Source organism: Mytilus trossulus, chromosome 10 (genome assembly GCF_036588685.1).
Source record: "Mytilus trossulus isolate FHL-02 chromosome 10, PNRI_Mtr1.1.1.hap1, whole genome shotgun sequence".
NCBI classification, from domain to species: domain Eukaryota; kingdom Metazoa; phylum Mollusca; class Bivalvia; order Mytilida; family Mytilidae; genus Mytilus; species Mytilus trossulus.
The window spans coordinates 69,196,627-69,220,356 of NC_086382.1; the positions used below are offsets into that span (position 1 = coordinate 69,196,627).

The 23,730-nt window shown below is 33.3% G+C and overlaps 1 protein-coding gene across 1 annotated transcript; it reads right to left on the reverse strand.

Moving 5' to 3' along the window:
• Window positions 1-5,782: 5,782 nt before the first annotated feature.
• LOC134686551 (uncharacterized) lies at window positions 5,783-12,581 on the reverse strand. The gene is made up of 3 exons (XM_063546221.1): window positions 12,313-12,581; window positions 7,707-7,856; window positions 5,783-6,011 (listed from the first exon to the last, which is right to left on the reverse strand). The coding sequence occupies exons 1-3, from the start codon at window positions 12,512-12,514 to the stop codon at window positions 5,824-5,826; spliced, it is 540 nt and encodes a 179-aa protein (XP_063402291.1). The 5' UTR covers window positions 12,515-12,581; the 3' UTR covers window positions 5,783-5,823.
• Window positions 12,582-23,730: the final 11,149 nt, after the last annotated feature.

Here is a 23,730-nt window from a genome sequence, read left to right on the forward strand (position 1 = left end):
AAACGGTGCATCCACCTAAAACCTAACCTTTCAATAGACGTTTAATATTCATCAAAGTGCTCGAGATCATGACCGCATTAAGTTTTAGATCTTTTTACATCCCTAGTAGAGAATAAATAAAACTCAAACTCAAATATACATCTTCTGTTGCTTGTTGAACACACTTATTCAAGTGTTAGCACGTTGCTTGTTATTCTATCTTACTGTTTGTTACCCTACATTTTCCACTGTCGTTGCATCCATAAAACAATCCCTGGTAGAAACATTTCTCATTTTCTAAATAATTGTTTAAATCATTGTTCATACACTGTATATCCCAATATGGGGAAATTAAGCCAATTATTTGCAACACAAAGATGATCGCAAATACAATTATGATGAATACAACAAACCTTGTAACCATTCTGGAGTTCTGTTTGACTCTATAAGGTTTAAACAAAAAGGGCTTTCTTTTGAGAAAACACTGATATCGTTGTTTTTTGTCCATGGATTTATGAGTTTTGAACAGCGGTATACTACTGTTGCCTTTATATATGGCAGACGTCCAATAATTATAACAATGTAAGCTTATTACAAAACATAATGTTAGAGATTTAAATATATCTTTGTCCTTTCTTTACCATGTGTCATACTGGTATTACAAAAGAATTGATTTTGAAGACAAATTATAAAAAGAAATGTTTGAGCTGTCTGTGCCTTACGTGCGGGATCTACTGTCTCCTGATAATGATTACTCAGATATAGCAAAGTCCAAAATCTCGTACAAAAAATCTGAAAACTCACACAGAAATGTTTTATTAATGATTATTCTTAATATCATTTACTTATACAAAGTAAAAAGATTTTGTATTAGTTTTCTTCATTTTACTTTTATTTAAACTTTTAGTCGTCTGTATTGTACTTATCGGTTGAAATAAAAGGCTTACTCTAAGTATATGAAGAAAAAATCAATACTTCATGGCACAACGTTAAAATGTTGTTATCTACAAAGAAGAACACTTGATCAAATAAAATATTTCGCAGAAGACTATCATTTGATCAGTTTATCATGAGAACATATTAATAAAATTACAAATACATGTTACATGTAAGTGCTATTGATGCCTAATATTTATGAACAGTTGTTTTCATTTATCTGGGTCGATACCTCTGCTTGTTGACTGTCTGTCCCAGTGGGTAATATTAGCTTAGTAAGCCGTACTTCGGTGCTGGCCTGATTAAAACAAATCTTTCTTAAATTGTCCGGTTTATAAATTAAGACTTTACAATGACACTAAAGTTGCTATTGTAGTTCCTTTTTGGTCATATATAGATTTTAAACTGTTTCGCTCCTAATGAGTCATACACTTTATAATATTCGGATTTGGACAATCCTAATGAAAAAATGCTTCGAACGCCTAAAGTTTGTTCAATCACACATGCTATTAAATTGTACAAGACGGGCACCAGTTGTTAAACTGTAACAGTTGAGTACCTGAAAAATTTATTCCATGTTTAAGTTACGTTCGTACATGCCTTAATTTCCTCGTATGGTGCCTCGAAAATAAGACTGTTCTCCAAATGTTTGCTTCTATGCAACAGACATGCTGCTTATCCCTTTGAAGAACTTTAGATCACCCCGCTCTTTCTAAAAGGTCCGTAATGATCAGTATTTAGATTTTCTTTTTTGTGTTTTGTGTACTGTTTGTCTTTTTCTTTTGTTTTTTCGACCTGTGAATTTGAACATACCACGAGCGTGTTCCCCTCTCTTAAACTCAATTTTTATTTTAATGTTACAAGGTTTATGGACTGTTGATTTTGTAGTTTTTAATTAACCTGATGTTTCCTTTTTTTCTTTGATGTGTGTTTTCTTAAATACAAAGCTAAATATAAAACAGTCACAATAATTAGGTTATAGTTCAGTGTTTTCTACAAGGAAGTATCTTGTTGAAATGACAGATTTCGCGGAAGACAATCGTTCGCATTTTTACCGTTGAAGATATAACAAACAATACCGATTAAATTCTCAAAGAAAATCACAGCTATCATTTGGTCTATATATATTTTAGATTGGGTTTATATTAGATTAAAATTAAGACGATTGAAATCTGATTCACCTATAGCATTGCATTTTTATATTTTCATAGCTGGTGTTAAAAGAGCTATAACAATAGTTTATTTATACAAATATAATATTGTGTATACAACTAGTATTTATCATGTTCTTTAAGTTAAATTCTGTGATCATTTTGAGCGTTACTATGTTCACCTATGGACGTATTATACTGACAGGAACTCCAACGAAAAATTAGAACATTCCCATCCCACTGATTTCTTGAAAACCGTAAGAGGTTCCGACTCAGTTTGTCAAGTACATGATAACTTCTTTGTGGGGTATCTTCGATGCCACCTTCGCCTGTTCTGTTAGGGTGGCACGGTAGTATTTGCATTCCAGAATTTGCTTTTTTGTGTACCCTATACCTTAGTCAATGTTTCTGAACAGTGTGAATGGACAAAATTTACAGTATCAACTGAACATACGTTCCCAAACTGAGGGACGAATCAGGTGTAGAAAAATATGAAATCATTTTACATATAGATGAAAATGATTTTTTGAGATTTTTTTTTAATTTTGTATTCACTGCACGATAAAAGACCTAAAAGCAGTAGCGGCCTTAGGTTTTTAAAAATAGCAAAAAAAGTAAACGGTCATGATACACATCCAAATTCATTTCTGAATAGTAAATTGAAAGTGCTTCAGTAAACTGTGAATGTAGAATTTTTCGCAGTGTTAGAAATGGGTGAAAATTCTAAAAATGCTATCATTATCGCATAAGGGCAAGGAAATACTACTGTGCCACTTTAACTGAAGCTGGTCTTATTACGTGATTTGGTATCGAGTGTCTAATCTACCTACCAATGTAAATAAACACGGAAATATGTGTGGTTATTTGTGAATCGCCAAAGTAATATAACAACATCTGTTTTCGTTCAATAAATGAAGACAAAAGCTGAAAAGATAGAAAAAAATCGGTCCATATTTAACAGAATGACATAAGAAAATTAACAGCATTCAGAAAGAGGGCTACTTTATTTTTAGTTTTGTTTAATATGTTTAAATCATATGAACTTGAAAATCGGGAAATATCCGATATTAACAATATATATTTATTTTGCCAATTTTTTTTTTGTTACCGTGCAGAGAGAAAACACAAGCGACAAAATGAAACTGTAATAAACTTTTATAAACTTTAAAAAAAAAGATTTGACCGTCTATTTTCCTCTTTGGTATATTATCATTAGTCATTTCTGGGTTCTTTATGACTTGCATTGCTGCTCAGTATGAGCCAATGCTCTGTATTGCAGGCCGTACTTTAATCTATAATTGTTTACTTTTTACACGTTGTGACTTGGATGAAGAGTTGTCTCATTGGCATTCATTCCTCATCTGACTATTTATATTGCGAGTATTATAAAAGTCATAAAATATATTTGTTAAATGATTCCATTTAGCACGCGTTTGTTCGTAGTAGTATAGTACGAGAAATTATCAACTCTCGGCAAATATATCGAGATTTCTGAGAGTAAAAAATAGAAGAAAATGATTAGCTATTAAATCATGTGTGTTTAAGTTGTCATTTGAGTGAGGTTCCAGTAGATTAACACTTTTTTTTACAAATTTATCTTTTAATCTAAATGACTAAAAATGAAAAAAGACAAACAACCAAACAATAGTACACATGACACAACATAGAAAACTAATAAAAGAATAAGCAACAAGAACCCTACAAAAAACTAATTGTGATCACAGGTGCTCCGGAAAGGTAAGCAGATCCTGCTTCACACGTGGCACCTGTCGTGTTGCTCATGTTATAACAAATCCGGTAAATAATCTAATTCTGTAGGTCACATTCATGACAGGAAAGAGGATTGTAGTTACGACGTAAGGAACATATTCGATATCATTTGTGAAACAGTTATTCCATAACGGACAACCAACTCGTGAAGGCGTCTGTAAAATTTACGAAGGGATGATTTCACCTTCACTATTTGGAACTCTTGGTTAAATAGCTTCTTTGTAAGCAACAACCCTCTCTCAAGAAAATCATGATAGGAAATGCAAGCACGGGAATATCGTATCAATTAGGAGACATATACCATGTATGCAGGTGCTTGTCGGAAAGTTGCTACTTAGAAATAGAACGTTCACAATTTGAAAGCTGAAATGATCTCTTTTGCCGTAAAAATTCGTTTTCAACCGACGCTCATTGTCAATATTTAGATGTACTAAGTCAAAATATGAGGCCGACTTAACTGTATATGTAGTATCCTTTATCTCTACTTCTATGGGATAGATGCGTTCAACATAGTCACCAAGTTTTGAATTGTTTAGTAAAAGAACATCCTCTATATAGCGGAAAGTAGAGTTAAAGGATATAGCTAACATAAAAGTCGTTGTTCAGATTTTGTCTGATGGAATGAAGGAGTTCAATGTTGCAGAGACATATATATGTGTATATATGTCTCTGAATGTTGCAAGTAAATAATTCGAACTCATTGAATCCGTATTCATGTGATTTTTTATTTAACCCGTCAGCTAGAGATTGGTTGCATTAGTCATGTTCAGTCATAAAAGGAAATTGATATCAAAAATTAATAGTGAAAGTGAAATGAAAGTCAAACTAAAAAAAAAAATCTTATACAGGTAAAACGAAAATAAACTTTATTTCAACCTATAACATGAAATAGACATGATTATTTGTAATATCTTCAATTTTTCACTTATTCTTACAACTTTTGTATAAACTTCAAGATTATCAAAAAACGTTTTTTTTCTAAAGTGAAAATTGATTGGTTAAATATTTCTCAGTGTGTTTGAATTTGTTTGTTAGCCTTTTGGTCATGAATGTTTGTCTCTAATATTTAATTAACTGTGCATTTGTATTCAGATATCGCAGATCAAATTTATTCGTTCATTGTGTAATCATACGTTTTTTGATTGAGTTAAGTCTGCCAATTGATATTTTATCGTATGTTTTTCTATGTTGTGATGTTATGCTATTGTTTCAGAAAAAGGGAGAAGGTTTGGGCCCATTAAAACGTTTAATCCCGCTGCAAATGTTTGCACCTGTCCTAAGTCAGGAATCTGATGTACAGTAGTTGTCGTTTGTTTATGTAATATATACGTGTTTCTCGTTTCTCGTTTTGTTTATATAGATAAGACCGTTGGTTTTCCCGTTTGAATGTTTTTACACTAGTAATTTTGGGGCCCTTTATAGCTTGTTGTTCGGTGTGAGCCAAGGCTCCGTGTTGAAGGCCGTACTTTAACCTATAATGGTTTAATTTTTAAATTGTTATTTGGATGGAGAGTTGTCTCATTGGCACTCACACCACATCTTCCTATATCTATATTTAGAACAATCCAATCGCACGAGGTTGATATCTGTTTATGTATATTTCGAGTTACATTGTATATCACCGTCGGCAGTATTCAGGGGTCATCTCGACAATTATGTGGAAGGTGTTTAGACTACAATTTTCACGAAATGACGGTATGTTTTATCGAGCACATTCAATTTTGAATATAATGAAAACTGTCCACAAGAGACCAAAATGACACAGACATTAACAACTATGGGTTACTTTACGGTTTAATGATTATTTTAGAATTATTGCAAATTGGATATGCGTGGTTAATACATTATACATCAAATATGAGAATTTGATTCAAATCAATGAACATGATTTTTACAGCTTATACTCTTTTAAAGGTTTTCGTCGTTTACATAAAGAAATAGATAGATTAAGAATGTTATCAGTTTATTCATGATGCATGTTACAATCTTAATCTACAACATAATGGTAAACATGGAAACGATTTCCTCCCTGCTCTATAAAGCAACAAATACATGTAAATGCAATGATGGTTATAAGAATGGCAGCTGACCAGGAAAACAACCAACAACTCCAACCAATGTTAACGCTGTATGTTAATTGCCAAAAGAATAAGGTAGACGCAATATTCATTATCTCTACAAATATATAAAACAGAATTAAGAAAAGAAAAAAAGTACATAGATATGTATGTGAGTAATATATAAATATTACACACCTCTATGAAATGTATTTATTATTTAGTACTAAAATCATGATATGTGGCTGTAGAAATCTTAAAGAAATCTTTTCTTTTATATTTTATAAAATAAACAACGCACTGCTTTGCAAATTCATTTTCATTATTGATCTTGACCGATAGAATCATACGGCGGCAGAATGTGGCCATGAAAGAAAAAAAATTATGTTGTTCCCTCAAGATACTATGTCGTGTCCTCAAGATGCTATGTCTTTCCCACAAGATAACTATTTCGTTCCCTCAAGATGCTATGTCGTTCCCATAAGATACTATGTCGTTCCCACAAGATAGTTATCTCGTTCCCTCAAGATAATATGTCGTTCCCTCAAGATATTTTGTCGTTCCCTCAAGATACTGTGTCGTTCCCTCAAGATGTTATGTTGTTCCCTCAAGATGCTATGTCGTTCCCTCAAGATAATATGTTATTCCCTCAAGATGTTATGTCGTTCCCTCAAGTTATTATTCCGTTTCCTCAATTACCATGTTGTTCCCTCAACATAGTTTTAAAATTGTATTGATATTGCTATGTTGAGGGAACGAGATAACTATCTTGAGGGAACAACATAGCATCTTGAGGGAAACATAGTATCTTGAGAGAACGACATGATATATCGAGGGAACGACATATTATCTTGAGGGAACGAGATAACATCTTGAGGGAACGAGATAACTATCTTGTGGGAACGACATAGTATCTTGAGGGAACAAGATAACTTTCTTGAGGGAACATAATATCTGGAAGGAACGAGACAACTATATCTTGAGGGAACGACATAGTATCTTGAGAGAACGAGATAGCTATCTTGTGGGAACGACATAGCATCTTGAGGGAACGACATAGTATCTTGAGGGAACAGCATATTTTTTTCTTTCATAGCCGCATTCTGCGCCGCATTCTGCCACCGTATGTAAATGTATGTACATCTTTTAACTACATTATCAAATTTCTATAATACGTATTCTCTGCTACAACCATAATTCTTGTATGTCCTCTAAAATAATGATTTCAAGATTTGGTAACCATGCACTGTTATCAGAAATTGAAGACATTTATTACAATGTACATATACATTTGTGTACTAAGCAGTATAAAATACAAGTAAATTGTATGTGTAATATAATCAATGGCAATTGTTCTGTATCAAGTTTTCGTAATGATGATGATATCAGTTAACGTACATGGTATGTCAACCATAAATGTATCAAACCCTATATATGTATTAAGTCATAATAAAAAGTCTTCGATGTATCGGTTATTTGATTCTTGGTAATGATTTAGCAATGTTCAAAAACAGAAGCGTAGCCGAGGTTTTTAAATAAAAATTTTTTTATGTGTAACCAACTTAGAAATATTTCTTATATAGATTAGACCGTTGGTGTCCCCGTTTGAATGGTTTTACATTTAGTCTAGCAATTGTTGGGGCCCTTTGCAGCTTGCTGTTCGGTGTGAGCTAAAGCTCCGTATTGACGGCAGTACCTTGACCTATAATGATTTCCTTATATAAATTGTTATTTAGATGGAAAAATTGTCTCATTGGCACTCATACCACATCTTCCTATATCTATATAACACTCAGCTTTTACATAAGTTTACCTGTTGTTGCAAACATAAGCATTGCTCCAGTTTTCATCGATTTTGCATAATCCTTGTATGTATGAGCCAGAACAAGGATCGTTAAAACCAATACAATAATGTTCCCAACAATTATGCCTACTGACAATCCAAAAACTTTACTGTCAATTACTGAAAATAGAAAGGTTCATGATCATTATTACATACTTACTTTCAAATCAATTCTTTGCTGCATAAGCTAAACTCTTTTAAATTTTGGGTGAACAGGCTTGAAAACCACGAACTACATGTACCTCCCCCTCCCCAATTCCTCCTAATTTCTTATAAAATCGGGATACTAGGTTTAATTACATTCTATAAAACGGTGTAAGTTGTAAATTAATAGCAGAAATGTTACAAGAACGTGGGATTTCAGTGGTGGCCCATGCTTTATTTCTTTCAGTAATGTAAATTCAATCGACCCTTCGTGCCTCTGTTGTCATCGTGTAAAATGACATTTGTCTGCATGTCCGATTATCATCTCGCCAACAAACGGAGGGGGGCTCGTGTAACAGTATCGACTTTCCGTTCTTCCGTCCGTCTTTACACCTTTGATAAAAGAGGGATGAAATATACCAGACAGGCATTCAAACTCATAAATCGAAAATAAACAACGCCATAGTTAAAAAAAAGACAAACTAACAAAAAATGGTACACAAATAGATATAGATGGATGTGGTATGGGTGTCAATGATAAAACTATTCATCCAAGTCACAATCTATTATAAGTAAATCATTATAAGTCGAGGTACGGTACGGAGCCCAAGCTCAAAACGAACAGCAAGCTATGAAGGGACCCAAAAATGATCAGTGTAAAACCACTCAAATGGGACATAGAACAAGAAAATCGAACCAAACACAAACTGGGGATGATCTCATATGCACCAAAAGGCTAAACAGATCCTCTTCGGCATGTGGCACCCGTCGTGTTACTCATATTAGCGCCGTTAAACCTGGTAATAAGACTAGTTCGGTAGTCACATTCGTGAAAACTGATCGAACGGGATTGGGAACATATCCGCTATCATTTGTAAAAAAAAATCTGATATTCCATATAAAACGGTCAACAAACTCCTGATCTGGAGTCTGTAACGTTTACGAAGGGTTGATTACAACTTCACCATTTTGAACTCTTGATTGGACTTGATTAAAAAAAATCTTCCTTGTGATAACACTCTAGACTCAACATCGTTTTAAGATTTTGATCAAAATTAGTCTTACACTTAGTCCAGATTAACATCTCCCTGTTTATTTTCAAGGTCTAGGCACATACTCAACCCGTATGCATATGAAGAACCCAATTCATGTTCAACCAACGGATAACAATTTTGTCAACGGACAACTTTTTTTTTCATCCGGTAGACGTCCCTTAGTGCTATCCGGTAAGGTGTGACCGAGGCTTAGACCGTCTATTGGCACTCATATCACAACTTATATCTATACAGAGCAATTAAATTTTCAATACATATGTATCTGAATAACATCCCCGCGGCTCCGTCAATGTTATATCCTCTTTGCTATATAATTTATACGTGTACAGCCAAACGTCCAAGACACATAATTGTGACCCGCCATGACATTTACAGGCTTATTGAGGTACATGTAGAACGTCATTGTTTGAAAAATTATAAACATGATAAATATCGAGATTCAATGAAATACGTATTTGTGAAGAAGAGTCATAATAAACACTTTTCTTGGCTTCTTTTTTGCCGACGCCGAACTATACATCATATATAAGTTTTGAAGAAGTTTTACTTTATCGTTTGAAGTAAAATTGAATCTACATTTTAAATTGATACAAAAAAAAATCTAATTTCTGTTCTATAGATTTCCTTTCATAAATGAAGTCTGAAATATATCCATAATAAATGCTCCATATCAAATATATATAAGAGAACTTCTACTTATAAACTATTACGCGTCGCATACTTAGTATAGAGACATACATAATAAATCTTAATTAAACCTAGAGGCTCTAAAGAGCCTGTGTCGCTCATCTTGGTCTATGCGAATATTAAACAAAGGACACAGATGGATGCATGACAAAATTGTGTTTTGGTGATAGTGATGTGTTTGTAGATCTTACTTTACTGAACATTCTTGCTGCTTACAATTATCTGTATCTATAATGAACTTGGTCCAGTTAGTTTCAGTGGAAAATGAGTGAAAATTTACAAATTTTATGAAAATTGTTAAAAAATGACTATAAAGGGCAATAACTCCTTAGGAGGTCAATTGACCATTTTGGTCATTTGACTTATTTGTAAATCTTACTCAGCCAGCTGAACAATATTGCTGTTTACAGTTTATCTCTATCTATAATAATATTCCAGATATTAACCAAAAGCAGCAAAATTTTCTTAAAATTACCAATTCAAGGGCAACAACAGGGTGTCCAATTCATCTGAAAAATTTAGAACAGATAGAACTTGACCAAAATAACAATATGACCCCTGTCAGATTTGCTCTAAATGCTTTGTTTTTTTAGTTATAAGCCAAAACTGCATTTTACCCCTATGTTCTATTTTTAGCCATGGCGGCCATCTTGGATAAAAAACTAGATACCCCAATGATGATTTTGTCCAAGTTTGGTTAAATTTGGCCCAGTAGTTTCAGAGGAGAAGATTTTTCTAAAGAGTACTAAGATCTATGAAAAATGGTTAAAAAATTACTATAAAGGGCAATAACTCTTGATGGGGTCAACTGACCATTTCGGTCATGTTGACCCTATGGTAAACCTTACTTTGTTGAACATTATTGCTGTTTACAGTTTATCTCTATCTATAATAATAAATTATATTCAAGATATTAACCAAAAACAGCAAAATTTCCTTAAAATTACCAATTCAGGGGCAGCAACCTAACAACGGGTTGTCTGATTCATCCGAAAATTTCTAAGCAGATAGACCTTAACTTGAATAACAATTTAACCCCCATGTCAGATTTGCTCTAAATGTTTGGTTTTTGAGTTATAAGCAAAAAACTGCATTTTACCCCTATGTTCTATTTTTACTTTTTTAGCCATGGCGGCCATCTTGTATGGTTGGCCGGGTTGTCGGACACATTTTTTAAACTAGATACTCAAATGATGATTGTGGCCAAGTTTGGTTAAATTTGGCCCAGTAATTTCAGAGGAGAAGATTTTTGTAAAAGTTAACGACGACAGACGACGGACGACGACGACGGACGACGGACGCCAAGTGATGAGAAAAGGTCACTTGGTCCTTCGGGCCAGGTGAGCTAAAAAGTAATTCGTAAAGCTTACTTTGATAAATTTTAAACTAATTTCATTTCAACAAGTTTAAATTGCAGGTTCTAAAATAGAGCTACAAACAAACATAAAATGCTCTGGTTTAAAAAAAAAAATCCTTTCATAAATGAAGTCTGAAATATATCCATAGTAAATGCACCGTATCAAATATATATATGAGAACACCTACTTATAAACTGTTACGCGTCGCATACTATGTTGAGAGACATGTATAATAAATCTAAATTAAAAAAAGGAATTCTTTAAGCTTACTTTCAAATTGACAAATTTTAAACTACAATGTAATTCCATTTCAACAAGTTTAAATTACATGTTCTAAAATAGAGTTAAGAATTGTTTATATTGTAGTAAATTGAATTGTTTGAATTTTTTTTCAAATACGCTATTGAACATCACTAAGAGCCAATAAATTATATACAATAATTTTGTGTTTTATAAATTAGTGCCTTCAATAAATAAAAGTCGTCATAGAACAGTCTCATTTTCATACCGGTATTCGAAATTACTCGTTTAATTGCTATTACAACAAATATGTCGTGATAACATGACAGAGAGTTTTGATTCGAAATATTTTAGGTAAATATACAAAAAACAAATTTTAGACAATGTACCCTCCTTAGCCTGGAAGTGGGTTGTCACATATAGTTAACGGCGTTTTTCTTACAATGATGTTCTACCTCCATAAGCCTGGATATGTCGTGGCTGGTCACAATTATGTGTATCTACATTTGATCAATTTTAGTAAATTATAAGTAAGTTTGTTGTTGCTGTGGTTAGGCAACGCTATCCTGTTGTTTTTTTCTACATATACATGAATTGGATTTTGAACAAATAATCATATTATAATTCACCTGCTATAAATGTATACTAATCGCGCAAAAAGTTTTTACATGTTGAATTATTTCCATAACATAGATTTTTCTCGGTACTCTCTTGATTTAATTGACTTTTGAAAACTGATATTTACCTCGAAAGTGGTCCTTAGTGGATTACAGTTTTTTTCAAAGAAAATAAAAAAAAACATTAATTACATCATCACAAATCATTAATTGTATAAGATATTAAACATTTTAAAAAATCAAAAAAGAGAACAAAATTGGTATAAGGCCAATACTAAAGTACCAGGGTTCCCTCAGTGACTTATAACCCGGCCAGCAGCAACATGAACTAATCGGTAACAAAAATTAAGCAGCAAACTCATTCAAAAACACTCTTTGAAGAGATATGTTATTGCGTTTAATTGTAATATGATGATATCAACTTCTTGTAACTTTGACTTACATATTTAGCATACTACTTGTTATTTTGGCTTACTTTTTGTTAGTCTACACTTCCCGCCGTCGTCGCATCCATAAAACAATCCCTGGTAAAAACATGTCTTGTTTTGTGTAGTAGTAATGTTAAGATCTGAATTATCCACACACTGTATATCCCAATATGGAGAGAAGAAGCCAACTATTTGCAACAGAAATATGACGGAAAATAAAAATGTGAAGACAAAAAAACCTCTACCCATGCTGGACCTTGTATTATTTCGTTATGATTACGGATATTTAAAAATAAAGTGGTTTTCTGCTTCACCAAGCAAGTACACTCTGTACATAATTATAACACCCGATTCGCCATTTGAAATTAAAACTATTACTTGGATATAAAAACCATATTAAAAACCGGAAGAATTTGATTTGTATAGAATCACATCTTGTATTGCAAAAATCAAATCTTAATTAAGGGACGACACCAAGAGTTGAATAGAGGATACAAAAAATCTGAATTCATATAGTTTTTTCATTGACCCTCTTACCCCCCTCCCCCTTTAACTTAATTTGGTAAAAATTGATTGACCAATAAAGGTTTATATTCCTTGGTTTTTATTTGTTTAGAACAAGCTGGCAGTAACTGCGAGTACTCTCGGATATGTATGTAGCTGTTCCAAGCGAGGAGCATGTTACCTAGAAGTTGTTGCTTGCCGCTGTGTTACAAGTTTTTTTCGTTCTTTTTGTGCTTTGCTCATTGTTGTAGGCCTTATGGTGATCTATAGTTGATAATTTTGGTGAAGGGTGGTTTCATTGGCGATCATACCACATCTTCGCTTTTATATGCATTTGTTTTTTCTTCATACTGTCAAGTGAAAAATATTTTTTTTGAACTTCCTCGTGACATTCTTGGGAAATCTGTGTCGCACACTTTCCCTTAATATTATAGAACATTGACTTTGGAAAGTCCTAGTTTTGGACTGGAAAAACCTACAATTTATTCAGAACAAAACGTTTATTGTTCGAATTTCATCCAATTCAAAAATATCAATTACACGAATCTTTTTTTGCATCCTGACCTAAAAACTAATATATCAAATATTTATTTTGTGTAATAGTTTGGTTTTTTTTAACTTTTAATTATCATCACTTTGTTATGACCTGAAATGTTTGGCATATTGATTTTTTATATAGTAGATACTTAAAATTTCCAACTATTCTTAGGTCCGAGTACACAGTTATTTCGTAGTGCATTTCTTTTAGACAATAAATGTAAATAAAAAAAATCCAACCTGCGCTTTCTCAATAATATTTTTACAGTGTGTTGTACTACTTTTGGGACAAATTATATCAAAATTATAGAAAACTTCATTAGCTCTAACTCAAAATATGGACAAATTTGTGTTAAGGGGGTCTTGAAATCTTTTGACAGCTTCCGAAGTGCTAATTTTTGACCTTTTTCAGCTGGACCTAATCACTACTTTACCTAAATATTTATGACCCAAATTTTTTTACAGTGTCATTTCACCCCCAACTTGCTATATGAGGCATAAAACATGGAGAATTAAATTTGGAAGGGGTATAACAAAAATTGGCAAGTAACACACTGTCCACACTAAGGACTATATTCGTGGGGACAACGAAAATCAAAGGATGATAACTGTGTACTCGGACCTATTTACCATGTTCACGGTACAAATGATCATGAACCAGGAAGTAAACTTATTGGATCGAAAGATTTCGCGGAAGACGATCGTTTCATTTTTTTATCCTGAGGATATTTTACTAACAAAACTTAGGTGTGCTATCTCATTTAATTTATGTCCCAAAACCGGTACAATGCACATACAATTACATTCGTTACTGTCGTTAGATGTTAGGTTGAAATTTTATTGAAAAGTCGGTAGTGAATCGCTTCCTTTTACAAACTAACGCTTAAGATTTTCTAGTATGAGCTTTTTGTTAGCTGTTGTAAATTTATTGACAAACGGGGGTGTTTGTAATATTACAAAATGTATGTATGTCTCGGTATATAGTACGTACTTTACGAACGTCTACGCCAATAACTGTTTTAGTATCATCATCCTGTGCTTGCGGCAGATTTATACAAATATTCTCCGAGGTCTTATATTAGATGATGAACAGGTTTTTGGCCAGAGACGAAAACAGCTTATTTTTATTATCGCTTAGAGACAAGTCCAAGCAAGCGACACACACATAAACATTTTCATGCACATTTTGAGTATATCCTATATTTTTTTTACAGTTTAAAGTAAACATTATTGTTTTTTGCTCTATAACAGTTCTACAAAGTTCAAGCTATCTCAGTCATTAAAATGAATTGATTAAGGTAAAAATTAACTTCTACTGAATAAACAAGAGAGGGTATACTGACATATATGTAGGGAAATAAATCTACACTCTTTTATAGTCTTCTATAACCTACTTTGTTGGTGAGTTATGAAACATTAAGAGAAACCTAAATAGTAACGTAACATCACCAGGTGTACAAATTTTATAATATACATGACAGAAAGTATCGACTCTTTATACGTTATTGCCTTTTGATGACGAAATTTGGCTTTTTTTGTGTGTCTTTCTCTTAAATCCTTTAAATTTATATTTCTCCTCTTTTATTCCGATTGAACTACAGTACCGCCTATCATACTGGACCCGAAAATAGACATTAATTATAATTTATCAGAATTCCTAAAATTGACCGTCTACTTCTAACAATATCCCTGCTATAAATTGTTGGAGGTATCCGGGACAGTTTGCTTAGTTTCAAACTTATTAGACAAACTGTACACAAGTTCATACCTACGCTCTACCAGTGTTCAATGGATTTCAAATTGAAACAAAGATTTAATAGTTGGTGTCCACCTGATTTTAGAAAGAAGTGCAATACGAACAATCAGCCATTTTTCGTAGAAAACAGTTATAATCCAGAACGTTCGGATTTTCTTCGTGTCACCAACTCAAATATCGTTAAAACAGTGAGATGTTTCCGCTGTGGACAAACAGGACATTTTTATAAACAATGCGCAGAAATAAGAATAAAATCAAAGAAAAAGCTTAACAGAGATTTCGAAATACTTTCCTCATTTATTCAGCTTAAAACTTGTGAGAATTTTCCTTTCTTTACCTTAGACGATGCAGAATTTCGTAAAGCAACACGAACAAATGCAATACTACATTTCCAGGTAAATTTCGCTCAGACAGAAAATCGATTTTCTTAAGCAAGAAAACAGAACATTAAAATCGAAGCTCCAGAAAACAATTCCAAAATGCACAGAACTATCGCGAGAAATAGATATTCAGAATCTTGAAAACGATAAATTGGAGAGAACAATAAGAACATTCTACATCAAAATATCAGGACTGGACGTATCGGAAATAGCAAACCAAAAGAAGATAAAAGATTTAACCACTCGTTGCAGGAAATTAGAAACGGAAATAAACGCTTTAAGAAATGACTCTTGTGATTGTAAAATTCGAAATTCGTCGATGTCAAGGCCGATTCAAAGTAAAGGACAACCACGATCCATCCCGTGAAAGGAGAAGACAGTATTTTTATTAGACTCTGGGACAGAGTCTTATTTCAGTTGGAGGGAATTTGTGACAGCGATATCTTTCGCTTTGTTTTATTTCGTGGACATTCAAACTTTATTTAAAAGCAAGATACTATTGTTCATAAAATTGCCAGCTTACATGTTAATCCATTTTAATCCTCTCATTGTCCATTCCCTGTTATCATATATATGTTTTTAATTGTATAACTCGTTCATAGCATTACGTGAAAAATTTCATTATTACATGTAGTTATGATTAAGTAAGATTATGTAATACATTTTTTATCGTTTCTATGCGAATGGGCAGTTGGATACCAGCAGTCAAGCTGTACGGACGTCGTGCATTTACAGTGACATTCATTGTGTTTAGTATAGAACACTTATTGGAATTACCATTTGTTGTACCTTACCGGAATATTTACCGTACTTTTATTGTAATTTATGTATTGCACTATTGGAGAAGTTGTATATAAACCATCGTAAAGCTTAATTTAGTTTTGTTTCATCAGTATCCAGTGACTTTTCCCCCAAATTCTAAATATAACAGGAACGACAAATATCCCTGTTATATCTGCATGCGCATTAAGGATGATTTTTTTTCCATTGTTTGGAAAAACTCGTAGGAATAAAGTACAATTGTAAACGACAAAAATGAGCAAGATAAGATTAACATTGAAATACTTTGTTCAAGAAATACATTTTAAACCACAATGTTGGAGCTTTGCTTTTCATGAACGTGCAAATATATCCAGGTTAGAAACGAAGGTTCTTTTGAGCCTTTATTTTAGATGTCTTATGATCATAGTGAGGGTATAGTATTGTATGAGTTTTTATCATTATTGCAGGTGATACTTTAAAAATTAATTATTTTCCTTTATTACAGTATAATTTAGAATTTATTGCACTATACTAACTACAGGTAGTTTGGGTTATGTTTTTGTTGTTTTTATTTCCCTTTTGTTTTAATAGTTTTAAGTAATTTGTTTTAATTGTCTGATAAATGCATTGAATATCCACATTGTATATCTAATTTTAATAATGCATTGTCCTCGGGCGATTAATCAAGGGAATATTGATTACACATATTTCGTTGAAATAAAAAAAAAAATCTTTTATTGACGTTGTATAATTCAATCGACTTCAACAACATAATAGTAAATAAAATAACGTTTGTGGCTATCGTCTTCATCATCTCCATAAAGTGACATACAAAAACACAGGCATGTCAATGCAATAATGCCTATAAGAATGGCTGCGGACCAGGAAGATGCCCAACAACTCCAACCCATAGTATAACCTTCCGTCCAAACGATTATAGTCGAAGCAATATTCATTATCTCTACAAAATTAAAATTAAAAACGTAGAATAAAAGAAAGAAAAATCATAAATTGACGTCAGGATGATTATACTTGTTTAAAATTTATAAATATTACCCTTTGTGTAAAAAGTATATCATATTGATACATATGGTATGAATAGCTCACTGTTTTCCTCTATATTTCGTATAATTTACAACCCACTGGGTTCCATATTTATTCTCGTCATCAATCGTATCGAGAAACACAAAAAAATCATTCAAAAGTATTTTTGTTTCAATAATGAAAGTTAGAAGATAAGTTTACCGTTGAATTAGCTTAAAGTTGGTATACGTGAGTAACCGGAGAACACGTATCTACTCTACAAATTCATATCGTCACCACCTCGGTCGTCTGGTCTGCGTGACAGTCAGTGCGTTAACCCACTGATCCAAAGAATCGATTCCCTAGTTCAGTTGATTAAGACTGGCTTTATATATGTTCTACCTGTACTAAGGGGAAGCAACTCCGCTACACGTGAAACTTGGAAAAGACTCAATCTGTCATGGTGGCTTTCTATAATAGTTTACCTGTAATAGCAAACAAGAGTATTGCTCCTTGCTTCATTGACTTTTTATTGTCTTCGTTTACATGAGCCAGGACAAGAATCAGTAGTACCAGTACAATAATGTTCCCAAGAATTATGGACAGTTCTAATCCAAACACTCTACTGTCTATAACTGGAAAAAAAGATATGTTTATCAGGCAACAGTATGTAACTGAATACGATAATTCACTGCAATATACTTCAAGTAAAAACTTCACTATGATCATGAAAATAGAATATATTCAAAAAGAGTTGTTAAAGACAGTACGGTGACCTATAATAATTATTAATTCATGTGTCATGTTGTCTCTTGTCCAGAGAGTTGTCTCGTTGGCGTTCATACCACATCCTCTTTTTTATTTGACTACACCAACTATCAACACATATCCCATTCGAACATAATGGACACACGAGCAAAGAAAAATAACAACGAATAACAAAAGGGGTGGAGATACCAAAGGGTCATTCAAACTCAGAAATAAACTGACATCGCCATTGCTAATAAAAGAAAGAACAAACAAATACTAGTAAACAAAACATGTTTAATAGAAAATTATTTTAAGAGACGTAACAACACGAACCCCACCAAAAACTGGGAGTGATCTCAGGTGATGCGAAAGTCTCCGTCGTGTAGATAATGTTATTACAAATCCGGTAAAATAGTCTTATTCGGCATGTAAATTTGATGAAAAGGGACGAGGATTGTAGTTACGACATAAGGAACATATCCGATATCATCTTTGAAACGGTTATTCCATAATAGCCAACCAACTCTTGCGAGCGTCCAACCTCCCTTAACCAAGGACTGTTGTGTAACAGCACACCAAACTAAAAAAAATGATTCACAATATAAGGGCTTAGCTTATCAAATCGACAAAGCGCACAGCAGTAGTACTATATTATATATAATAAAATAGTTTATGTCCCAGCTTAGATAAAAAAAAATAATAAAGGAATGAGAAACCTTTCTTTTTTCCTATTTTGAAACTACGATGTTTGTACGAAGTTCAACTTTGTCGTAATTTCAAGACAGATGGCGGATTCGGGGGTGGGGGCGAACAGGTCGTTAACCCTTGGATTTGACAAAGTATCGTGTTTTAGCTTAAGATCGTCAATATTGTCTTTAGTCTCGCTACACTCGGGGATATTTTTTTTTAATTTGATAGAATAACGCCCCTTTCAAAATCCAAGAACCGCCCCTAAAGGTAAAAATAGATTTGAACTGTGCAGTTTATCTGAGGTAGTTAATGCACATCTTAGCTGTGAATTATTCAAATTATAGCACAGTAAGAACAAAGAGATTTTACGTTTGCCAAGTGTTGACAGATTGTCCACTTGATGACAAAAAGTCTGCAAGCAGCGTCATTAATTCAGCGAGAATAAAATATAATAAATATAATATCTATAAACACAGCGAATAAATGCTAAATAATGAACACTCTATACAGCCAAATGTTCTAAACATTAATAGAATTGATAATTTGAATCGTAACGGTTATTCAATTTTTAATATAAACTTATTTTATCATTTTAAATGTGTGTTTGCAGATTAAATATAACAATTAGCCTACTGTCTGTTCCTCTACATTTCCCGCTGTCGCTGCATCCATAAAACAATCCCTGGTAGAAACATGTCTCATTGTTGGAATTAGCAATAGTTGAAGTATAGTTTTTAACACACTGTATATCCCAATTTGGAGAAAAGAAGCCAACAATTTGCAACACAAATATGAAAGAAAAGAACATAATGAATATGAAAAATCCTGTCCCCATGTTGGGCTTTGTAGTAGCTCGATATAATTACGTTTGTTTTAAACAGAAAGACGGTTTTAAGGAGGAAATCTTACACTGATATCGCACGACCCACGTCCAAAGATTAAAATGTAAGAGATTACAGTTGAACATATATAAAGAATTTAAATATGTATTCTATATTACACAGTCAGTCTTGTTAAAATTATTACGGATCACTCAGAACAGTACTTAAAATTTGTCAGGCGCAAATATATTTTTTTCCGTCGTACCACTGTCTCAGCTCAGAGGAGAGTTTGCACAAAGTCAAGAGCCTGTTATTCAGTGGTTGTCGGTCATTGTTGTGTATCTGATTTATTTGTCGTTCATTATTTTTGTACATGTATAAGTCCGTTACTTAGTATTCTCGGTTTATCTCTCTAAACTTGTCATTTTGAGGCCTGTAGCTGACTATGCGGTATGGGTTTGCTCATTGTTGGATGTCGCACGGTGACCTATTCGTGCTTATTTCTGTGTCAGTTGGTCTCTAACTTGAGGATAATTTTCTCATTGACAATCATGCATCATCTTTTTATTTTTATATCAACCTTTCAAGCATGTCTGATTCATGAGAAATACAAATGATATAGCAACCCACCTACACAAATAACAAGAAGTGTACTCAATATTTCACTGAACTAAAAAGCAAGGCTTTTTACACTCTAGTTGTAGTCTCCGTGTTCTACACTGTTCCAGATAATTCATGTTTGAATAAAAATTCTCCTTAACAAAATATGAAGTCGTGCGATTTATGCAAACACTAAACAATACACTGATTATGTGAAAAGTAACATATTTTATTGCATATTTACATTTTAAGTGCACAATTTCGAAAATATATGTAATATAATATATTTGAAAAACTCATGTAAACAAGATTACGCCTCGTTTCACATGAATGTGAATTTAAACAACTTTATCAAAATTTAATGAGCACGTACATTTATATCGATCACTTTAATGTACATCCTTTAAAATATCTTTATATATGCATTTTTTCGTACAAAGTAAAAACGAACGTTTCTTTTCTTTATCATTTTTTGTTTATTATCATTTATTATTATTGCCAATTTGCTATTAATTATATTATTGTACTTGTGGTTATTAATTGAAATAGTTGACCTATTTATAACGCATAAGGTAGAAATGTAACTGTTCCGATAACTTACGGTACAATATCAAAGTATGTGTCAATGTTATCTAGAAGGAAGTTAAAGATTTCGCGGAAGACTATCATTTTATCATAATTATCATCTTTCAAGTTATTAATAACATTACGAATTTATGTATTCTCATAAGTGTTCCTATACCAGTGCAATTTCAATATTAAATGCAGCCCAAACTTTGTTTGGTTTTTAATTGGATCAAAAGTAAATCTATGATCTCAAAGCAAATATGGTAATAATAAAATTGAAAATTGACATATGGAATATGTCAACAAGACAACAACCCAACAAAAGAGCAGAAAACAGTCGAAGGTCACCAATGGGTCGTCAAAGTAGTAACAAAACCAGCACCCGGAGGTTCCGTGTTTGACTGCATCGTGTACATTTCCCCCTATATTATTATTGTCCTCCTCATGTGTTTGTGAGACACGTTTATGAAATCAAATGTTTCAGATTTTATTTGTTTCAGTTGAAATATCAAAATATCAAGTCCAATACAGAATAGTAAGCTATTAATCCCATTATGATAAAATGTGCAAAAAAAATACACAAAGCCTCAGTCACACGTTATACCGGATAGCATGAACGGACGCCTAACGGATCAAAATAAAAGTTGTCCGTTGACAAAATTGTTATCCGTTGGGAGTTCGTTGATATACTGACCGAATAAAACGGACGTGTAACGAATGCATTACGGACACACCGAATATGCAACGTACGAGAAACGCAAACGTACCGGACAGAACGGATGTCGAACGTACATCCAACGGACGAGTACCGCATAAAACAGACACATAGCGGAAGCGTACCGGATAAAACGGATGAACAAGATATACGGAAAAATTAAAGGCGACAATAATAATATATGTAAATCGAATAAATATTCAAAATGTTTCTGTATAACTGGTTTTGGTTTGTTCTTCGAAATGCTGCCAAAGGGCTGTGCCTGGTCTTAATAAGAGCTGCTGGATTGAGAAGACGTGCCTTAACTCTAAGATCGATTATGAATAATAAGAATTCATGAACCTTAAGAAATCTGACATACCAATAATTGGCATTTCTGACGCGAAATTTTCAATTGGCATTTATCCGTTTTACGGTTCCGTTCATCATCCGTTTTATTCGTTATACGTCCGGTAGAAGCCCGTTGGTGAATTTATCTTCCAGACCTCCAACGGATGTATAACGGACACGTAACGAATACAAAACGGAAATGAAATGGACGAGTACCGTACAAAACGGACGCCTAACGTACGTTCAACGGACATTTTATCAGTTGGACGTCCGTTCAAATTTAGAACATGCTCAAAATTTTCCACCGGACAAGACGGGCGTCGACGGACAAAAAAAATGTACGCTTAACGGACATGCATTGGATATGGATGGACGTCTAACGAATAAGATCGGACGTCTAATGGACATGAGCGGATTGAAAAAAAACACCGTTGGGCGTACGTTCGAGCTATCCGGTAAGATGTGACCGAGGCTAAATACCCTGATCTATTCACAAATGATATAGAAAAATACCAATATGACTGACATCAACTTTTAAAAGACCAGCATTGAATAACAAGCTCAGGAAGCGCCAATTCAAGAGATTGAAACATGCGTGTGAGCCCTTAACCTTTTATTCATCATGGTCAGAGGTGTAACATCACAATACATAAACACTCTGTAACAATCTGTTGGAGAGGATTTAACACTAATCATAAGAGACTACTTTAAGACAAAGGAAACAAAAGACATTAAATGCTTATTCCTTTGTCTATCTTTTGTTTAAAAGGTATAATAATATCCCTTGACCTAGATAAAAAGGAGAAACATGGAGAATACACCAGCCTTTACAGCTGATTTCATTGAGTGTGTAGCTAAATGTGATGTATTTACTTAGCTTGTTTGCTAGCTTCGAAGTTATTATTAGGTAAGGTATAATATCCACCTTTCGAAGTAGCCTAGTTCTACTGACAGATAGACGGACTAGTCTATTCTTAAAGGAGGGTAGTTACCAAACCTAATAATGACTTCAGGGTTTAGCTAGCAAGTAAGCTAACCAAATATTTTACCTTTAGCTACACATTCAATGAAATCGGCTGTAATAATGCACTTAAGCATTCGCTGATGTTCTTGTTTCGGTTCTATTTAGAGCTTCAAATACAATGGTATTGTATGGAATCTTAGTGTTACGAATTTACAGTGTAAGAAGGTTATAATATTTCTACAGTTATATATTTCCGATTTCTCTATGAGTTTCCCATTTAATCTTTTTATCGTTGAAAACTGTATCTAAAATCATCTTGGAGAAGACGTTACTAAGTTGAAAAACTTGTGTCTAATCCATTTGTCTCTTTTTGGAACAATAAATATTTTTGAACTATCAGACGCTTTCCTTTACAGTTGTTGCTAGAGTGCTCTCTTCGAGGTCCGCGTTCTAAGTATAAATATTGGGTAGCTATTCAGTTCAAATCGTCAGTTGTACCGCAGACAGCAGATAGTGAACATAAGAAAGGTTGGCACGGAAGTACTTTATAGCAAGCAGTCGGTTAAGTGTAATTGAAGAGTAGTGCTTGGAACCTGCGGACAGAATATAGAAAGGCTGAGACTGTTGGTTCGGTACAGATTGTCCAAACAGGGCTGGTGCTAAGGTTTTGTGTCTCACATCTCTCACTTTTGCAGTGAGTGTTTGCTGACATACCATTCCTTAGTGCTGCCCTGTTGTTCAGACAGTTATAGACATGTTTATTTGATAAAGTTTCAAATAAAAGTTTTAAAACAGTTGGAACAGTTTCCATACATTCGTTTTGATAGGTTTTAGCCGGTTTGATACACTAAGGTTAAGTCCCGTTTTAAAAATTTAGTTTTCAGACCAGTTCCAAACATTTAGGTTTCAGACAATAGTTCCAAACCGTCTGACTAGTTTCATATACACATTTAGGTTTCAGACCCGTTCCATACATTTAGGTTACAAACCAGTTCCATACATTTAGGTTTCAGACTTAAGTTTCAAACTGTAAGACTGAAAGGATTTTAAACAGTTTTATTTCAAC